Below are 17610 nucleotides of genomic sequence, written 5' to 3'. Positions count from 1 at the left end.
TCTGACTGATGGGAAGGTTATATTTTCTTACGCAAAGACTTAAATCACCCAGAGGATTGGAATCATCTTGGAAACTTTGGCGATAACTGCACTTCCGGTAACTGGAGATGGCGACACCTTGATTGTTAACTCTTCCCTGGCTAGATCTGAGGAAACTGTGTTGCTCTTTCCTGGGTTGCTTTCTTTAATTATTCTTCCTTTCCATTGACTTTATGAAAGCTGTGTTCTTTACACTATTCCCGTATTCATAGGGAGAAGCAGACAAAATTCCACACGTAGCCCTGACATTTCCAATTCAGGAACAGAAAACCAGAATGCCAACTGGAGTCTATCCCAGTAGTTTTATTTCACACGACCTGGAATACTGATTTAAAAAGAAAAAGGAATCTCAAGTAGTTTTTTGTGTCCTGGGTGGTATTTTTAATATTAATTCATTGATGCAATCCTGACACCTTTTATACCACTTGTAGTACTTTCACATGTAATTGAACTGTTAAAAATACTGAAGAATTTTGAAGTTTTGCACCCAAGCTTCACAGAATTTGCCACGTTAATCCCAGGCTTTACCACATTGTTTTTACACATATAAGCTAGAGCTAGCTAGTTTCAATATACCAAATCAAAAGGTTTCCTTTGTAATTTTATTCCAGTCTCGCCTCCTGATCTGTGGTCATCATTTCTCATCCTCAATAGCTTAACTTCTCATCCTCAATAATGAAATATCTTCACTCATTTATCTTAATTTGAGTTTCTTTCTTTCTTTTTCTTTCTTTCTTTCTTTTTCTTTCTTTCTTTCTTTCTTTCTTTCTTTCTTTCTTTCTTTCTTTCTTTCTTTCTTTCTTTCTTTTTTTTTTTTTTTAGGACGAGGTCCTCCTTTCTAAGACCTTTCGTATACTCTTTATAGAGAATACTTTTAATTCCATAATCATTGATAATATTCATCTCTTGCTTATTTATTATATTCAAGGAGGGGGTAGCATTGACAACTAATTTCTCATGAAATCTTGAGCATATATATTAGGGCTGGGGCTATGGACTGATAGGAACTGTTGTAGTGTAAGAACTCTGTGGGCTCTAGTGTGAGGGATTTAATGATACCAGTCAGAAAGTGTCTGTTCCAGAGGCTGCAAGAATGAATTGGAAAAGGTTTTTGCCCTTCTACCACCTTTTGCAACACAAAGCTTTTTGATGTGTTGAACACCTTTGCTTTTGAATTGCTCTGTTGATTCAGGAATTTTAATTTTGTGAAGAATTCCCAAGACAGCTATGCTATAAGTGAGAACAAAAATTAAGGTTATAGAGATAGTTAGACTAGAGCCTGAATTGCTGTTTTTATTTGTTTTCCTGGAACCTATAAAACTTTACTGTCCAGTGTGACAGTGAAACATCAAAAGGAACATTTTGACCCATGTGTTAAGCTTTCCAGTTCGCTCTGGGCCACATGTTCAATAAAATGATGCAAAAAAAAAAAAAAAAAAAAAAAAAAAAAAAAAAAAAAAAAAAAGATCTGCTATGCACCTTATTAACAATTTAGTGATCCTTTTGCCCTTCTACCTTGGAAAATGTCCTTGGAAGACATTAGGTTATATTGCGACATGATGCACAGTCTATCAATTAGCATTATGATTCATAATTCAATACGCATCTGTATCTTTTATGTAGTTACCTGATGGGATCTTTTGTGATACTTAGAAATATTTTTCTCAATTTTATTGAAAGGTGTTCAGCTTATTTATTTTAGCTAATATATTTGTTTGTTTTTTAATTGATTTGCAACTGACAATATTCATTAACCTGGTTGCTAGGAAATAAGCATTTTTCTTAGGGAAATTGTTCATTTGATTCCCACCATTATTCAGTCCCTATAATTTTGCCTTTGCTATTAGCTGTTTGAAGTTATCTTCCACAGATTATTACCACAATAATTGCTTCCGATGATTGAAGATCATCATTATTTTAAACTGTAATTATTGTCATTATGAACAACTTTTGAATGTATGTTAAGGAGAGAGGCTTAGTAAATACATTCTTTAGAAATGGTTCAATATCCTACAATTGCATATCGGGGAAATTCTGTTGCAATCTTTTAGGAATAGATTTAAATGTGTATTTTCATAAGATGTATACATCTTTTAGATATTAATTAATTCTACACACGTCAACTCTTATCACATCATTTTCACAAAGCATGGGTGGTGGTCACAGTATACATTTGTGACTTAAGGTGACTAAATGGAAGTTAGTAACGTCTGCCCATTGTACTGTTTGAATTATGTTAATAAATTATATGTCTCTTTATTTGGCCATGCTGTATTCATCAGAATAACATATATATTAACATATATTTAGGTGTAATCCGCAATATTTTTAATTGTTCTGTCACAACACACATATATTTGTAGTTAGATTTATTCTACATTTATACATATATATGTATATATGTATTCGTATGTGTATATATACATATAAACATATATATGTATGTTTATATATATATATATATACACACACACACACACACACACACAAATGATGCTTGTGAATTTTTAACAACTAATGTGACACTTGCTCCAAACCATATGTTTAAAGAATGACATAGATAGAGGTCATAGCCTTTTTATATCAAAAATCATTGTCACTGAGGAAGATTGCCCAGTATCTTTGAAGCTTCATAACACAAAAGTGTTCATTACACTTTGGGAATAACTGAGGCATTAATTAATGTGTTTCCTGACTTTGATATGAAAAATAAAAGCTGTCTTATCATCATTTTAATTCCTAGGATATAGACTTTTTAAATTATATACATACAAAATACATGTTGAAGAAATTTGATTTACTTGAAAAAATATATTTCATTGTTCAGGCATTCATAACATTACTTTTGGATTTGCCGACAGTAATTCCAGGCATGGTTTATTTGGGTTAACTCTAAGAAATTCAAATCAATAGCAATTTTATCCCTTTAAGATAATCATTTTTGGTAGTAGCTGTGCTTTTTCCCCTAAATGATAGCTTCCTGTATTGAGCTGAAAGTCACTTTGATTTATGCTTTTGTACTCCCTTGGGTGTTCTATTTGAAATGTTCTAAACCAAAATGCTTGGAATTTCTGCTTCAAATACTTGTTAGAATCTTCCTCCACTTCTACCATTTTTCTTCCTCCCTCTCTCCCTTCCTTTCTCCCTCTTTCTCTCCCTTTCTCTCTCTCTCTCTCTCTCTCTCTCTCTCTCTCTCTCTCTCTCTCTCTCTCTCTCAATACTTTCAAGTATAAACTGTTCAGTTTATATTTATTTTTACCAATTAATTTTATACAATATTTAGTGAAACAAGTGTATGCTTTCTTGTCATAGAATAATGGGCTACTCTTCTAGCTTTGTCCTTAGCATGTACATGATCTTGAACAAGTTACACAGGTTTTATTTCATCATGTGTAAAACAGGAATATTAGTGCCTGTTTCTTGGGTTGTGGTGAAGATCAGCATTTTTGAAATGATTAGTTCCGTAAAGATACATAATAGGTACTCAGTAAATGTTAATTCCCTTCCTTTTATCTTGCATGAGATAGGTGATACCATAGTAAGTAAGGTACAGTCTTTGCTTCAGCTAACCAATGAAGATGAGCTAAGCACATAAGTAATATAAACATAGATCATGTGTCATAGAATTTCTTACAATGTATCATGGGATTCAAAGAAAGCAGCTGTTATTTTTGTCAAAGAGAATTAGGAAAGGCTCCATGGAGGAAGTCACTTTTGAGACAGACCTCAAATAATGGGTAGGTTTGGGCTGAGCCAAGATAATTAAAAGATGTTGATTTGGTGAAGATTTTATTCTAGGTAGTGATAGCATCAAGAAGTTCAAGAGAATGTATAATCAATACAAAACAATACAGAAGGCAGTCCAGCTTTGTTGAATTTTCTATAACATTGGGAAATAGTGAGAAATAACTCTAGAAAGTTAGTTTGAGGTAATTTTGTGGAACATTTTGAATTTTGGTTTTCAAAACTTGCAAATTTATTTTTGTGTTTTAATTTTCCTTTTACTTTTTTCCAATTAAAATATCCCTGAATATAATCAATAACATTGTAAAGATTTTATGGGGTATCCGATGGACACTTTTCTTATTAGGGAGATGATTTCATGGACAGTGTAGGTGCCTGACCACTTGTAATGTACACCTGAAGCTGAAGCTGAATAATAATGAATGTCAACTGTAATTTAATATATATATATATATATATATATGGTCACAAGATGTGGAGTACAGCATAAGGAATAGCGTCAGTGGAACTGTAACAGCTATATACGATGTGGTATATATACGAGTGGTAGTAGATTGGGGTAGGGGAGTTATCACTTTGTGAGGGGTATAAATGTCTAACCATTACATTGTTTTGTACACCTGAAACTAATAAAAAAAGAAAATGTCTGATGCAGTCCATGAAGTCAGATTTGCTTGATGCTTCTGGTTACTGAAGCTTGTATATTACAACCTAAACACTCTTTCAAATTTCCATGTAATTAGAAACTTTTGTGGTGGATAGGCAAAATGTAAAGTGTTTCACTATCTTTTAAATGAATTATGAAGCAAGAAACAAAAGTCTTAATTTTCTTACCTACCTACATATTTACCATTTTTGGCACTCTTAATTCTTTTATATAGATCTGATTTTCTATGTGGAATTATTTTCCTTCAGCTAGAAGACCTTCTTTAGCATATTTTGTAGTGTAAATGTGCTAGCAATGAATTCTCTCTTTTGTTTATCTGAAAATTTCTTTATATCACTTTCATTTCTAGGTATATTTTTGCTGGATATTAAATTTTAATTTAACAGGCTGTTTTCTTTCAGCAGTATAAATATATTTCATTTCTCCTGCTTTGCATTGTTTCGGAAAATAAGTCAATAACATTCTAATCTTTGTTTCTCTGAATATAAAATTTTCATTATTGCTTCAAGTATTTTCACATTACCCCCTTTCTGTTATTCCAACCATCTGTATTTTAAACTGCTTAAGATTGTTCTGTATGTCACTTAGGCTCTGTCAAAATTTTAAGCATTTTTCTCTATGGTTCAGTTTGGATAGTCTTTTGTTTTTTCTACAATGTCTAATCTGATATTAAACTCATCCAGCAAATTTTATTCCAGATATTACAGTTTTTATCTTTAGATGTTCCATTCGGTTCTTCTTAATATATTCTGCCTCTCATTATATTCACATTTTTCTTTAAGTCCTTAAGAATATTTATAATCGGTTTTTTTATTTTTTATTTTTTTGGTACTCTTCTGTTATTTCTTTGTCACTTCTGAGTTTGTTTTTATTGATTGGTTGTTCTCCTGGTGATTGATCACAGTTTCCTGCTTAAGGGCATGTCTAGTAAGGTTCTATTAGATGCTGGATACTGTAAATATTAAGTTGTCTAATGTCTGGATTTGATTGTTTTTCTTTAAAGATTTTGGGCATTTCATTTTCTTTTGTTTTACAATAATTTAAGTTACTTGAAGATTTTAACCTCTGTTAGTACACATATAGAATAACTGACACTCCGACCACTACTTTAGGTCTTTCATTAAATCATGGCCTTTTGGGTTCTGTAATGAACACTTGGCTACTCAGTAAAGCTCCTCTACTTTGGCTGGTTGGAATTTGAGTATCTCTTATCTTTGGGAGCTTTGGGAATTGTTCAGTTTACAACTCCATGGTCCTTCTTTGCTGCGCTTTGGTGAGTTCAGCCTTGGGAATGCACAGGTTAGTATACAGCCAAAGACGTAAGACAACTCTTGTTCAAATTTCTGAAGCTCTTTCTCTGTGTATTTCCCTTTCGTCCATTACTTTTTCAGCATAATAGTTGCCTCAGCCTCCCCAAACTCGATTCTCTAGCTCTTAAATTTAGTGATGCTGTGTTTGGGTGCCTTCTGCCTTCATTGTGGTCTGGAGTGTGGGTCTAGGAAGAAAGACAGGGTCACCATCATGGTCATCTCACTTGATTTTCTTATCTCAGGGATAAGTCTGCATTTTGTCCAATGTCTGAAAAGTTCTTCATATATTTTGTCCAGGTTCTTTTTTTTATCAAAGGTGAGGGCAGTTTTCCCATCATGGCCAGAATTGCAAGATCCTTGCTTTATGTATTTTATTTATTTTTTTTTCCATATTAGTGTCTTTATCTATGTGGTTAGATAAAAAAGGTGAAGCTTTATAGAAGTATTTATCTTTGGACAGTTCTTAATTTTAAAGCAGATCAGAACTAAGTTCATGCTATTGTTTTGGTATAAATATTGCGGAATCAAGATGTAATTTGCTTTCTTCAACACTGTTAGTGAGAAAACTGCTGTACCCCTTGAAATTGTTCCCCTGACTAAGGATAGGATTTATGTAAGGAACTTATTCCCCTCACAAAGGATACTACTTATATCAAAGTCATTATCTTGACGCTAAGAGTTGAAGAATGGAAAAAGCTAGGATAACAGTACTAAAAATATTAGAACTATTTCCATTATTTCATTCATTGCAATGACGCACTAAATACCTATACTTTAAGTACCATTTTTAAAGATGGTTTATTTTGACTGAAACATGCTTCTTTACTAAAACATTTTGGAATTGGATGATTACAAAATCTTCAAGTTTGCCCATAAAATTCCACCACACTAGATGAGGAAAAGAGAAATTCATCTTTTGTTGTAGTCTGAGGGGAAACTGGCATCTATTTCCTAAGAAGGGTATAAAAATTGTGAAAGTCAATTAGAATGTATAATAAGTCTATGATAATTAATTATACAAAAGTGAAGAAAATGTTGGTAAATTTCAAAATTATCTAATAAAAATTCTTTGGGAAATTTCTGTTTTTTGTGGATTTTTTTTTTTACACTTTGCACAAAGTATAAAGAGCTTTTAAATGATGCCATAATAAGTTAATGTAAACTTTTATCTAATGGTGGAAGTTTAATCTAGAAGTTAAACACACAGGTTCTTGTGTCAGAGTAAGATGAAACCTGAATACCTTCATTGATTTATTAAAGATTTTTTTTCTAGTTTGAAATATTGAATTTATAATGGGATTTTTATTGCTACTATAATCAAACATCAAAGAAGTATCTCTTGTTTGGTCTAAACATTTAATAAAGAACAATGATTCTAAATTAGTGAGTAAAGAGATACAGGTTGTTCTTCCAAGTAATGATAGCTTTTTTCTTCCCACTCTCTTTCAAAATAGAATATACATAATATAGAACATTTCCATTTAGAATCTAAAATTACTAAATCAAAACTCAATGTGCAACAAAAAGTGACATTATTGTCACATCTGTTTGGGGTGGGATTTTGTTAAATAAAATTATACAAGAACTTTAGAATTAAGCCTGGTTAAACTTGAAAGAAAAGCATTACATCATATAACATGGTTTTCTATTAGTAGTGACAGTTTTAGGTTTGTTGGGAAAGAAAATAAAACTGATTCATAAAAAAATCTAAGACTATTACTACTGGTGGACAATTAGTTTTTGGAGGAATTGCTTTTTGCATCCCTGCGTTAGGAAATGGTATCGTTTTTATTTTTGCGAGAATATTTGGAAGGTGGGCCTGAGTTAAGAGCCATTACTGTACGCTTCAGCACAGCTATAATTTATAAGGCACTTGCTAAGCATTGTGTCTATGGCCTGGATCTGTCATAAAATGAGTGCCTGACAAAATCTGACTACTTCTGACACGTCCAACATACATTTTAAGCAACCAACCTTTCGCAGTTTGCTCTGAATAGAGACCAAACCATGCTTAAATAATATAATGGGATATTGCATTGTAAGAGTCAGAGATGAGCAAGAAGGACCTGGACCCTGATCTAGGTATATTTAAGATTTTTTGTAGAATTCCCTTTATACAAAGGTCCCTTACTTATGACCTTTTATTAATACATACTTCATTGGCCTCTCTATGCTTTAGCCAGCGTGGAATTCAGCCTAGAATTCTGCACTACTTATCAAAAATTATTTTAGTATGGAGTTCTTAAAACATTATTAAAAATGAGAAATTTGATCTTAAAGCAAACAATAGTGATTAATATTTTATGACTTTAAATATAATTATACTTACTCTACATACACCTTTAAAAAGTACATTCTGCCTCTTTGTACTAGACAGTAAGCCTCTTGAGGAAAAAGATCATTTCTTACTTGTTTTATAATTCTAGTACCCAGCAGTGTCTGTCAAATGCTTCAAGACTATTTTTTTTTAATAAATAAATAATACATGAAGAAAAGCTGAATCCTTTTAGTACGAAGAATCCTGTGGCTGTTTTCACTATGACATGAGAGTCCTGGGATCATTATAAGATAGTATTTGTTTGTATGCTTTGTCTGACGGTTCCATAATAACTTCTGTTTGGAACTTTATCAAGGATGATTGTATTCCATTCTCATCAACTCATTCTTTTACATCTCTTGAACCTCCTCCTCTACTCTCATTCATTCCAAGCCCTCTTAAAGTGCCCTGGACACTTCTATTCCTAGTGAAATGTGTTCTCTTCATTCTTCAGTCTCATCATAGAACATACCACTGCTTCTTGCTATAAATAAACTGTGCTGGTTCCTAGAGTACATAAGGCCTAGCCATATGAAGTCGAGCTTGCTTGCTCTACTAACACCCACTCAATAAAGAAATGGCAAGTAAGGTGGTATTCTCCTCACTAACATTTTATATTTCCAATTGATCGCTTACCCATCTTCACCATCATCATTTCATGAACCCTTATTATAATTATCTATGACACACTTTATCACCCCCTTTCCATTGTTACCACATCAGTCACACATACCTCCATCCTTTCTCCTCTACTAAGCCTAATAAAATATCTTACTTCAATGTCATTTTGTATGTCCCATCAAAGTTCCTTGACTGCCTTAAAAACAGTGAATCCCACCTTGACTTTACTAAGCAGCCATACCATGGACACACTGTAAATATATGACCTGTCAAAGTATTTAAAGTAATCCTGTATCTTAAATTTTATGTATTTATTCTGTTCACCAGATCTGCTACTCCATCAAGCCACAATCACTTTACTCCATTTTCTAACAATTTATCAGCCCCTTGTGTTATCACTTCCCTTCTCAAAATTGTCCAGTAGCTTCCTATTATGTTTAGAAGAAAAGTCTAATTTCTTACATTGGCCCAGAAGATCTTGCATGATATAGTCACTTCCCAACTTTCTGATTTCATTCCCCTCTGTCTACCATCTTGTTCTTCATATTCTAGTCTCATTGGTTGTGTTTCTAACCTTTTAGGACAGAAAATTAACTCCTATCTCAAAACCTTTTGTAATTGTTTTTCCATCAAGCTAGAAGAGACTCCAGCAAGATTTTAACATGACTACTTTCCTTTCTCACCTAAGTCTCAACTTAAATGCTGCCTTGTCGGTCGCCTCTAAATGAAGCAGCCTTCCCCCTCCAAACCTCACTGTCCTTGATTGTCCTCTACCACATTACTGTATTTCCTCATAGAATTAATTATTTAAAAAAAAACATTAACTCTCTGTGTTTAATATCATTCTCTTCTCAGGGCTAAGACCTTTCCTGTGATGTTCCTTACTATATACTCAGTGCTTTGAAGACCTTCAGGGAAGATTTACCAAGCAATTGACAGACCCACAAACCACAAGTTAAGCTCCTAGAGGACAGCAATTTTGTGTTTCTCTGGACCTGCTGATGTCTCTGGCACAAGTGGACAATGATAAATATTGGTTGGAAGAATAAATCTTCAAACAAAGGAATGGAAATGGCAAATAAACATATAAAATCTAAACTCTTAATCAAATAAATATAAATTTAAAAACATTGAATTATTCTTATTGCATATCAAAATGGCAAAATTAAAAATATCCCATACTGATCCAAAGTTGTATAGAAATACCTCAAAATATTAGTCCAATATATTCTACTTCTAATAATTATCCCTAGCATTCAAAGATTTGTGTTCAAATAGCCATCATAACATTATTTATGTTATAAATAATAACATAACATAGTAAGTAGTTGGAAACAACCTTTGTGTGTATAACAAGAAATCGATTAATAGGTTTCTAAGATGGAAGGATAAGTCATTTCAAATGAGAGATGTATATACATCAAGGTATTTTCTCTTGTGCCGACCAAGAGGAAGATTCTTCTTTATTCTGTTAAATATATTTTATTCAACAAAATCTTATTTTTAGTTCAAATAAAAATCCCACCTCTTCACACTGAGAAAGCTTTCACTAAGCTCCTGGTAGCCTGTGGTTCTGTGTTAAGAGGAATAGAAAGAGATATTATAGATTCTTATAACAAGGCTTAAAGATTTTTTTGACATCATGGAACATTCAAATTTTAAAAAGCAAATCAACTTCAAAAAATATAACGCACTTATCATGGGATTTTGATAAAGCAGCAATGATATAGTTGACATACGCCATCCCAGGATAAGGCTGAGTGTGTGGTGTAAAGATAGGAGAAGGAAGCAGAACTAAATTAAGATCTATTGTCTGCACAGAAAATAACCAGCAATTCCACTGATTACTGGTCCACAGTCTCCTATGCAGCTGTTTTACTTCCTCCATGTTTTCTAATTGTGAGACTCAAGTTTCTAAAGTGGTTTCTGTAGACTTAGTCAAGTGTTAATTCTAAAAAGGGAGTCATAGCTTATGGCTGAGATACCCTGGAAGCCTTGGTAGGCAAGTATCTGAAGGGAATATCTTTCCTCCCAAGTCAAACTTCAGGGTCTTTGCAGATGATACTTTTTAAACCGTGGGTCTGAAAAATCTATTATTTTGTGTAAGAAATATGTTAGCTGCTCACCTAGAACTGGTGAAGCAAGGTGAATGAATTCCTGTGGGCCAAATCCATCTTGTTCACCACTTGCTTTTGTAAATCAGATTTCATTGTAACATGGCTACCTTCATTCTTGTATGTATTCCCTACAGTTAGCTATGGCAGAATTCAGTAGTTGCAGCAAAGGCCATATGGGCCACAGAGCCTAAAATATTTACCATCTGGCCCTGCAAAGAAAAGAGTTCATAGACCTCTAGCCTAGAGCATTCTTTTCACATATATTTCAAATTAACAGAAGTATTGCTTGAGATATTGTGATGAATTAATTGGCATCATAATAAAACATAATACAATTTTATTAGCAAAATTCCCTTCTTTTGTAAGTAGAAAACAGTGAATAAAGTTTTCATATCTCCTAACTGCAGTTTCTTCTCTTTGTATTAATATTCTAATACTCTGTTGACTATTGTAATCCACATTAGATGATTCTCAATGACTCCTTTACTGACATGGAATTATGTTTTACCTGGAAGCTGGTTGTAACTATTTTATATAAGTGTTATATATGACTAGAACCACATAGGCTATGTTCATTAAAATAAATATAAATATTTTCCCATAAGAACACATGTGAAATATAGTCATTAATTCAATCTGTGAGTACATCATTTAGTTATTGTACTTTGTTGAGAAGTGTTCATTACATTTGGACATTTTTAATCACATCATGATTTTTTTCTTATACCATTGGTCTTCAAATGGAACCTAGAAGAACATTTTAAACATTATAAATATAAACCTGGATAAAAGTTGGAGGGAAAAATTTAGCCAGTGCTTATGAACAACTGAACTATTTCCTTCTCAAAAGAGAGGCTTAACCCCATTCAGACAATCAGTATTCTTTAATAATCACCTCCCACTGGACACAAACACAAAGACATACACACACACACACCCACACACACGACAGTTCATCAAAGTAAATGCTACATGTTTCTGAGGCAATTTGTAATAATAACTGACTCTGGGTGGTGAACACACAATGCAATATATAGATGATGTATTATAGAAATGTACACTTGAAACCTACATAATTTTATTAACCAATGTCACCGCAGTAAATTTAATAAATGAAATAAATGGAATCATTGTTTTGTCAATACAGTCTAGAGCTTAAGGATTGTTCTTATACTTAAGAAACCTCAGGCTGATCTATAATAGAGCTATACCAACTTGAAGAATTCAAGATGTAAGGCAGAGCTAGCGGGAATTAATTAATCAATCAAACCTCTACACAGTACTGCTTCACACACCTATCTAGTAAGTAACCAAATAACTTCTGTCATTTCTAGTAACAGAAAACTCAGTTATCTAACAGAAAACATATTCATGTTTTAGGTTATTATATGTGACAACTAGTTGACATCAGTTGCTCATATTAAGTTGGTTCTTAACTGATGAACTCTTTTTAAGCCAGTCGTTTTCTTATATTCTTAGACTTAAATATCTCAGGCAGAATATTAATACTTTGCAAATATTATCATCTTAAATGTTCACAATAATTTTGAAATCGTTCCTTTTTTATTGATAAGGAAACCAAGATATTGTAGGTATGAAAGAATTAATTACCTTCTTTTTTTTCCCCCCTGTAAACTTTTTCCATCCAGAAGGTGTATAAAAATATTTCTTACTCTCTTTGCCTTTCCAAATCCTAGTCATCCTTTAAGGCTCAGAGTTCAAGCCTTTGCAATGTTGAAAAATCATGTCATCATACCTTAATTCTTCCTTTCTTTGAACTCCTGGAAAGTTATATTAATAGTTTGTACTAAACAGTTCAGCAATAGATTAAAAGCTATCCTATGTTTCATTTATAGTAGTCTAGTTTCTCTAAGAACACAACAAACATTTTAACTTACTAATACCTTACTTCATTTTATTACCGTCTTCAAAATATTTTGCAATTTACTGGAGCAGTTGGCTGAATTTTTAGAACATAGATTTCAGATGGTTTTCACTAGTTATTAGAGAGCTGCCCGTGATTCAATCTATCTTTGTTACAATATTTATATTTATACATCTTTGTTTTTCATTTTTGTTTTCAATTAGATATTTGGTCTTCTTTTTGCTTTTCATGGATAAGTTACAGGGACACACCACTTTTCTTCTTAGTGGCAAGGAGAGAGTTTAAGGGTTGAGTATTGTTTCATAGGGCCAAGGGAAACTGAGTGTACTAGCACTTTCCTGTACTAGTGAATGGCGTTGGCATTTAATAATTAATCATAGTATTATATTTGTGACATTTCATAGCCACAGAAGATATTTCATGTGTTTTTCTTGCAGTTATAATTTGTTGTTGCTTAACATCACTAACATTCCGAGAAAAGCAAATCAAAACCACAATGAGATATCACCTCACACCTATTAATGAAAAACAAAAGATAACAAGCGTTAGTGAGGATGTAAAAAAATTGGAACACATGCACATTGCTGGTACCGGTTGGAATGTAAAATGGAACAGCCACTATGGAATACAATATAGAGGATCCTCAAGATGATTAAAATTAGAACTACCTGGGCATTTATCCAAAATAATTGGTATTAGGATCTCAAAGAGATACCTCTACACTCTTCATTGCAATGATATTCACAATAGTTAAGATATCGAAACAAAGTAAGTGTCCATTGACAGATGAATGGATAAGGAAATGTGGTACTACATACCAAGGAATATTAATCAGCTTTTAAAAAGAAGGAAATTCAACCATTTGTGACATGAATGAACCTGTAAAGCGTGCTAAGCAAAAGGTCAGTCATAGAAAGACAACAGTGCATGATTTTACTTACGTGAGGTATATCAAATAATCAAATTGATACAAATAGAGAGTAGAATGGGGGTTGCCAAGGGTTGGGTGGAGGGGAAAATAGGGAGCTGTTGTTCAGTGGGTATGAAGTTACAGCTACACAAAATGAATGTGTTCTAGAGAACTGATACAAAACTGTCTATAGCTAATAATACAATGTGCACTTACAACTTCAGAGGGTAAGCGTCTTACACTAAGCGTTCTTAATCCTTTCGAGATGATGGATATATTTATTACCTTGATCTTGGTGATGGTATAACAGGTATATGCATATGTCCAAACTCATCAAAATGTATACATTAAATATATGCAATTTTTGTGTATTTGGTATACCTCAGTAAAGTGGAAAAAAGGTGTAGATGAACTCATTGTTTAGGATTACAGACAGTTCTGTTCTTAAATTCTCAGTCTAAGAAGCACGGCAGTACTTGAATAGTTTATTTAAAGGTGAGCAAACATTAGGAATGAGGGACTGTTATAGGCACATTTTTACTGATGAAACTAACGATGACAAACTCCACTAAAATAAGTCCGTTTGGACTCAACAGAGAATCTACTAGGTACAGTTGACCTGGTTTCTAAAAAATTGGATTTAAATAGAAAACACTTTGATTATGTGCAATTCTTTTTATAGTTTAGACCCGTAATCATATTTCTGCAATTGTAACACAGCCATTTCAGGGATTGTAGCAATTTCTTCTATGTTATACCTACTAGGTCTTAGTTAAATAAAAGGATGATTTTTCATATGAGTTATTTTAGATATTCACTAAACAGGAGCTATATTGAACTTTCCTAGGGTCCAGCACTTAGTGTACTGTGAGTATTTCATAGAATTGGAGGACACATCTGCCTAGTAATGGAAGGGATTCCCTTGTAATATACCTAACATGTCATCGTCTGACCTCTATTTGACAATGCCCATGTTTAATCTCTATTTGCCTATTAAAGAAAGTTTATTACATAAGTTAAGCTTTTAAAATATAAATTAAAAGGGTTAGATTGATGTCACTAGTTATTAATAGGAGCAAACATTCTGACAGATACTACAAATGGAAAAAAAATCTCTGCATTATTAGTCCATTTTTATTGCTTAATTTTTCATGTATTGAATAGCAGACTACTCTATTTCAATATTTCAACGACAGCTGTTTTTTCCATAGACTCCATACAGTCTTAGACGAATTAAAAAACCCAAAATACTTTGCAGAATGATAGTGACTCAGACCCTAGTCATATGTAAGAATATTTGATGATATGAGTATTTGATAATATAAATTTTCTTTTCATATTCTTTTTAGTTTACCTAAAATTTTCTATTTTCTGTTGCATACTGTTTTTTCTTTTTTTTTCTGGTTATGGAAGGCTACATACACTAAAAATATTCCTGAAATACAAAAATTAGATGATATGAATGACTCTTTCATGGTTTAGAAATAAATGATATGCATTATTCCTAACGTTTACATCTTATAATTAATTTTTTTCGTAACAAGTAAGAAATTGTTATGTGAATTCTGTTCTTATACAAAATATATATATATTATGTTTATAAGATAATTGCATTCCATGGCAAAGTTACATTCCTTTTAGGCAAATCTCTTTAGTTACAAATTATTTAAACCATTAGGAATCCACACTATTGAAATTAAAAAGCAAGGAAGCAGTTCAGACTTGTTTACACATGATCAAATTGTTTGATAAATACGTGCTGGAGGAAGAATATTGTAATTTTTCAATATCGACCTAGTGAAATTGTAGAGCTTTAACCTATTAAACTATGTAGTTTGTCATCAAGAAATGTATTAGTTTCTACAGCCATACAGTGTCTAGATTAATGTTATTCATGTCTTATTGACATTTACCAAAAAGTAAAAAGCTTTAGGAGTTTGACCAATTAATTATTGAATACTTACTATGTGCAAAGTGCCATAATATGTATTGTAGAATATAAAATAAAATGAATTTATAGGATCTCTATTCTTTAACTGTAGCTACTAAAGTGCAAAAAATATCTACTCGTTTATACCCCTAAGTCACTCTAATATAAGAAGACTGCAATAAGAGAGAAAAGAATTGTGCATATGACAACACAGTGTATCATGACAAAATAAATAGTAGCATGTGTTTTTACAAGTTCCTTCTCTCTTGCCCCTACTATGTGATGATAGACTTGCTAGGTTTGCAATTTCCCCTCAATAAACCCATCCGTTACTACTTTACATTCCCTAGAAATGGAGTGTGAAAGATTATATTTCTGCTATGATACTGGCATTGACAGAGTAAAATTTTACTTTTCCTCTTTCTTCACCCCCAAAAATTATATATATGATACCCAAACCACACATATTAACCAAAATTATCTCTGATTTAGGAAAAGGAGAGTTGACTATTTGTAGTCTAGAAGTTTCAGGTACTGTTAGGCACTTTATCTGCTTTGTCTTGTTTAATTGTCAAAACATTCCAGTAAGGTACATTTATTGAAGATGACAAAATTGGATCAGGAAAGAAGAAGTAAATGTTCAGTTAGCAGATTTGTGATACAGATAGTATGTAAGTAGTGAGTAGAACCATCATTATGTATATTATTTTATTTCTTTATCATATTAGCCCAGTGAGTGGTACACAGTAAATTATTCATTTTTAAAAGAAGTTTGAAGTGTTCATTAAATCAGGAATCCACCCTGATAGTGAAACTGGCAGAATGGAGGGGAAGGTTGCGGGAGATAAGGTATGGCAGGTTGAAGATAGATGCACGTCTCTTTGAGAGGTATAGTCTACATCACCTCCCCTGGAATCTGAGTGAGTAAGTTCTGTGACTTCTTTGACTAACAAAATAGAGAAGCAAGTTAAGCCTCACCAGCTTCTAGACTCAGGCTTAAGAATCTGCTCTGTTTTACTTCTTGTCCCTTAAAATGCTCTCTGTAGGGGAAACTCGACACATCAGAAGTCTGGCTACCCCGACACCTCCATTTTGATGAGCAATTCCAAAATAGTCAGGTGAAGAGGATATACAAAAGGAAAGCAATACTGCTTAACTTCCAGTTGTTCTGTCACCCAAGTCCAGGTACCAGTTATGAATGTGAAGAAGCCACCCTAAGCATTGCAGACCTAACAGATGCTGCATGGAAAAGAGCTGAAGTCTAATAAGACAGACAGGTGGCTATCTCAGCCATATCCTGCTATTTGAGCTATCCCAGATGATGTCCAGGCATCATGGCCCAGAGAGAAGCCATCCTTCCTGTACCCTGCCCAAATGTTTGAGCCATAGCATTGTGAGTCAGAATGTAATTTTAAAGAATAGGCTTGGGCAAGATTGTGTCAGCCCATCCCCACCAGCATAGGGACATTGTCAGTGTAAAATGAGAAAAGTGGAAGAGAAAGACTATCCTGTTCCCTTTCTCCTCTACTTAGGGAAAGGAGAGAAGGGCTGAATGTTAAGAGAGTAAGATATGCATTCTTTGAGATGGACCGTTATCCAAAAGTGTTTATGTTATGTTAGATTATGAGTCTTAACATCTTAGAGGAGAATTTCTGTAGAAATAAATTGCCTCAGAAATGTCTATCTAGAACAGCTAACCATTCTCTTGTCTGTCCTCAAACAATTCCTTCTTCATCGAATGTTGTACCGATCTGACCCACAGTAACAACCGCAGTTCCTGGGACCCTTTGTCTCTAGTGTGTCAGGGTATAAAAGTCAGTTGTGGGGACTAAACAAAGCATACAAATGGGAAATCTCTCCATGGGATGGGGAGGCAGCATGGCACAGGTGATTTGAAGCTAGACAGACTTGAGTTCAAATCCCAATGTCTGATTTTTGGGTAAATGTCTGATGTCAGTCTCCTCATCAACAGAGAAAGAAGAACCTAAATCACTGACATACTGTCAGAATTAATGCAATGGCCAATGGAAACGATGCAGCATATAACACCCTAGTTGCTCGATGTTAATC

At 33.2% G+C, this 17610-nt stretch overlaps 1 protein-coding gene across 1 annotated transcript in view; it reads left to right on the top strand.

The window, feature by feature from the left end:
• The window catches only part of KCNC2 (potassium voltage-gated channel subfamily C member 2), a 239727-nt gene extending 230043 nt beyond the window's left edge, over nt 1-9684 (top strand). The window contains exon 5 of the mRNA XM_033118640.1: nt 9554-9684. Coding sequence (XP_032974531.1) covers nt 9554-9573 — 20 coding nt within the window. The 3' untranslated portion in view covers nt 9574-9684. The remainder of the gene's footprint in view (nt 1-9553) is intronic.
• The last annotated feature ends 7926 nt before the right edge of the window (nt 9685-17610 follow it).

The sequence above is a fragment of the Rhinolophus ferrumequinum genome, chromosome 10 (assembly GCF_004115265.2).
Source record: "Rhinolophus ferrumequinum isolate MPI-CBG mRhiFer1 chromosome 10, mRhiFer1_v1.p, whole genome shotgun sequence".
NCBI lineage: Eukaryota > Metazoa > Chordata > Mammalia > Chiroptera > Rhinolophidae > Rhinolophus > Rhinolophus ferrumequinum.
Note: the sequence above shows the minus strand (reverse complement) of the source record. Positions and strands in the feature narration are given on the sequence as shown.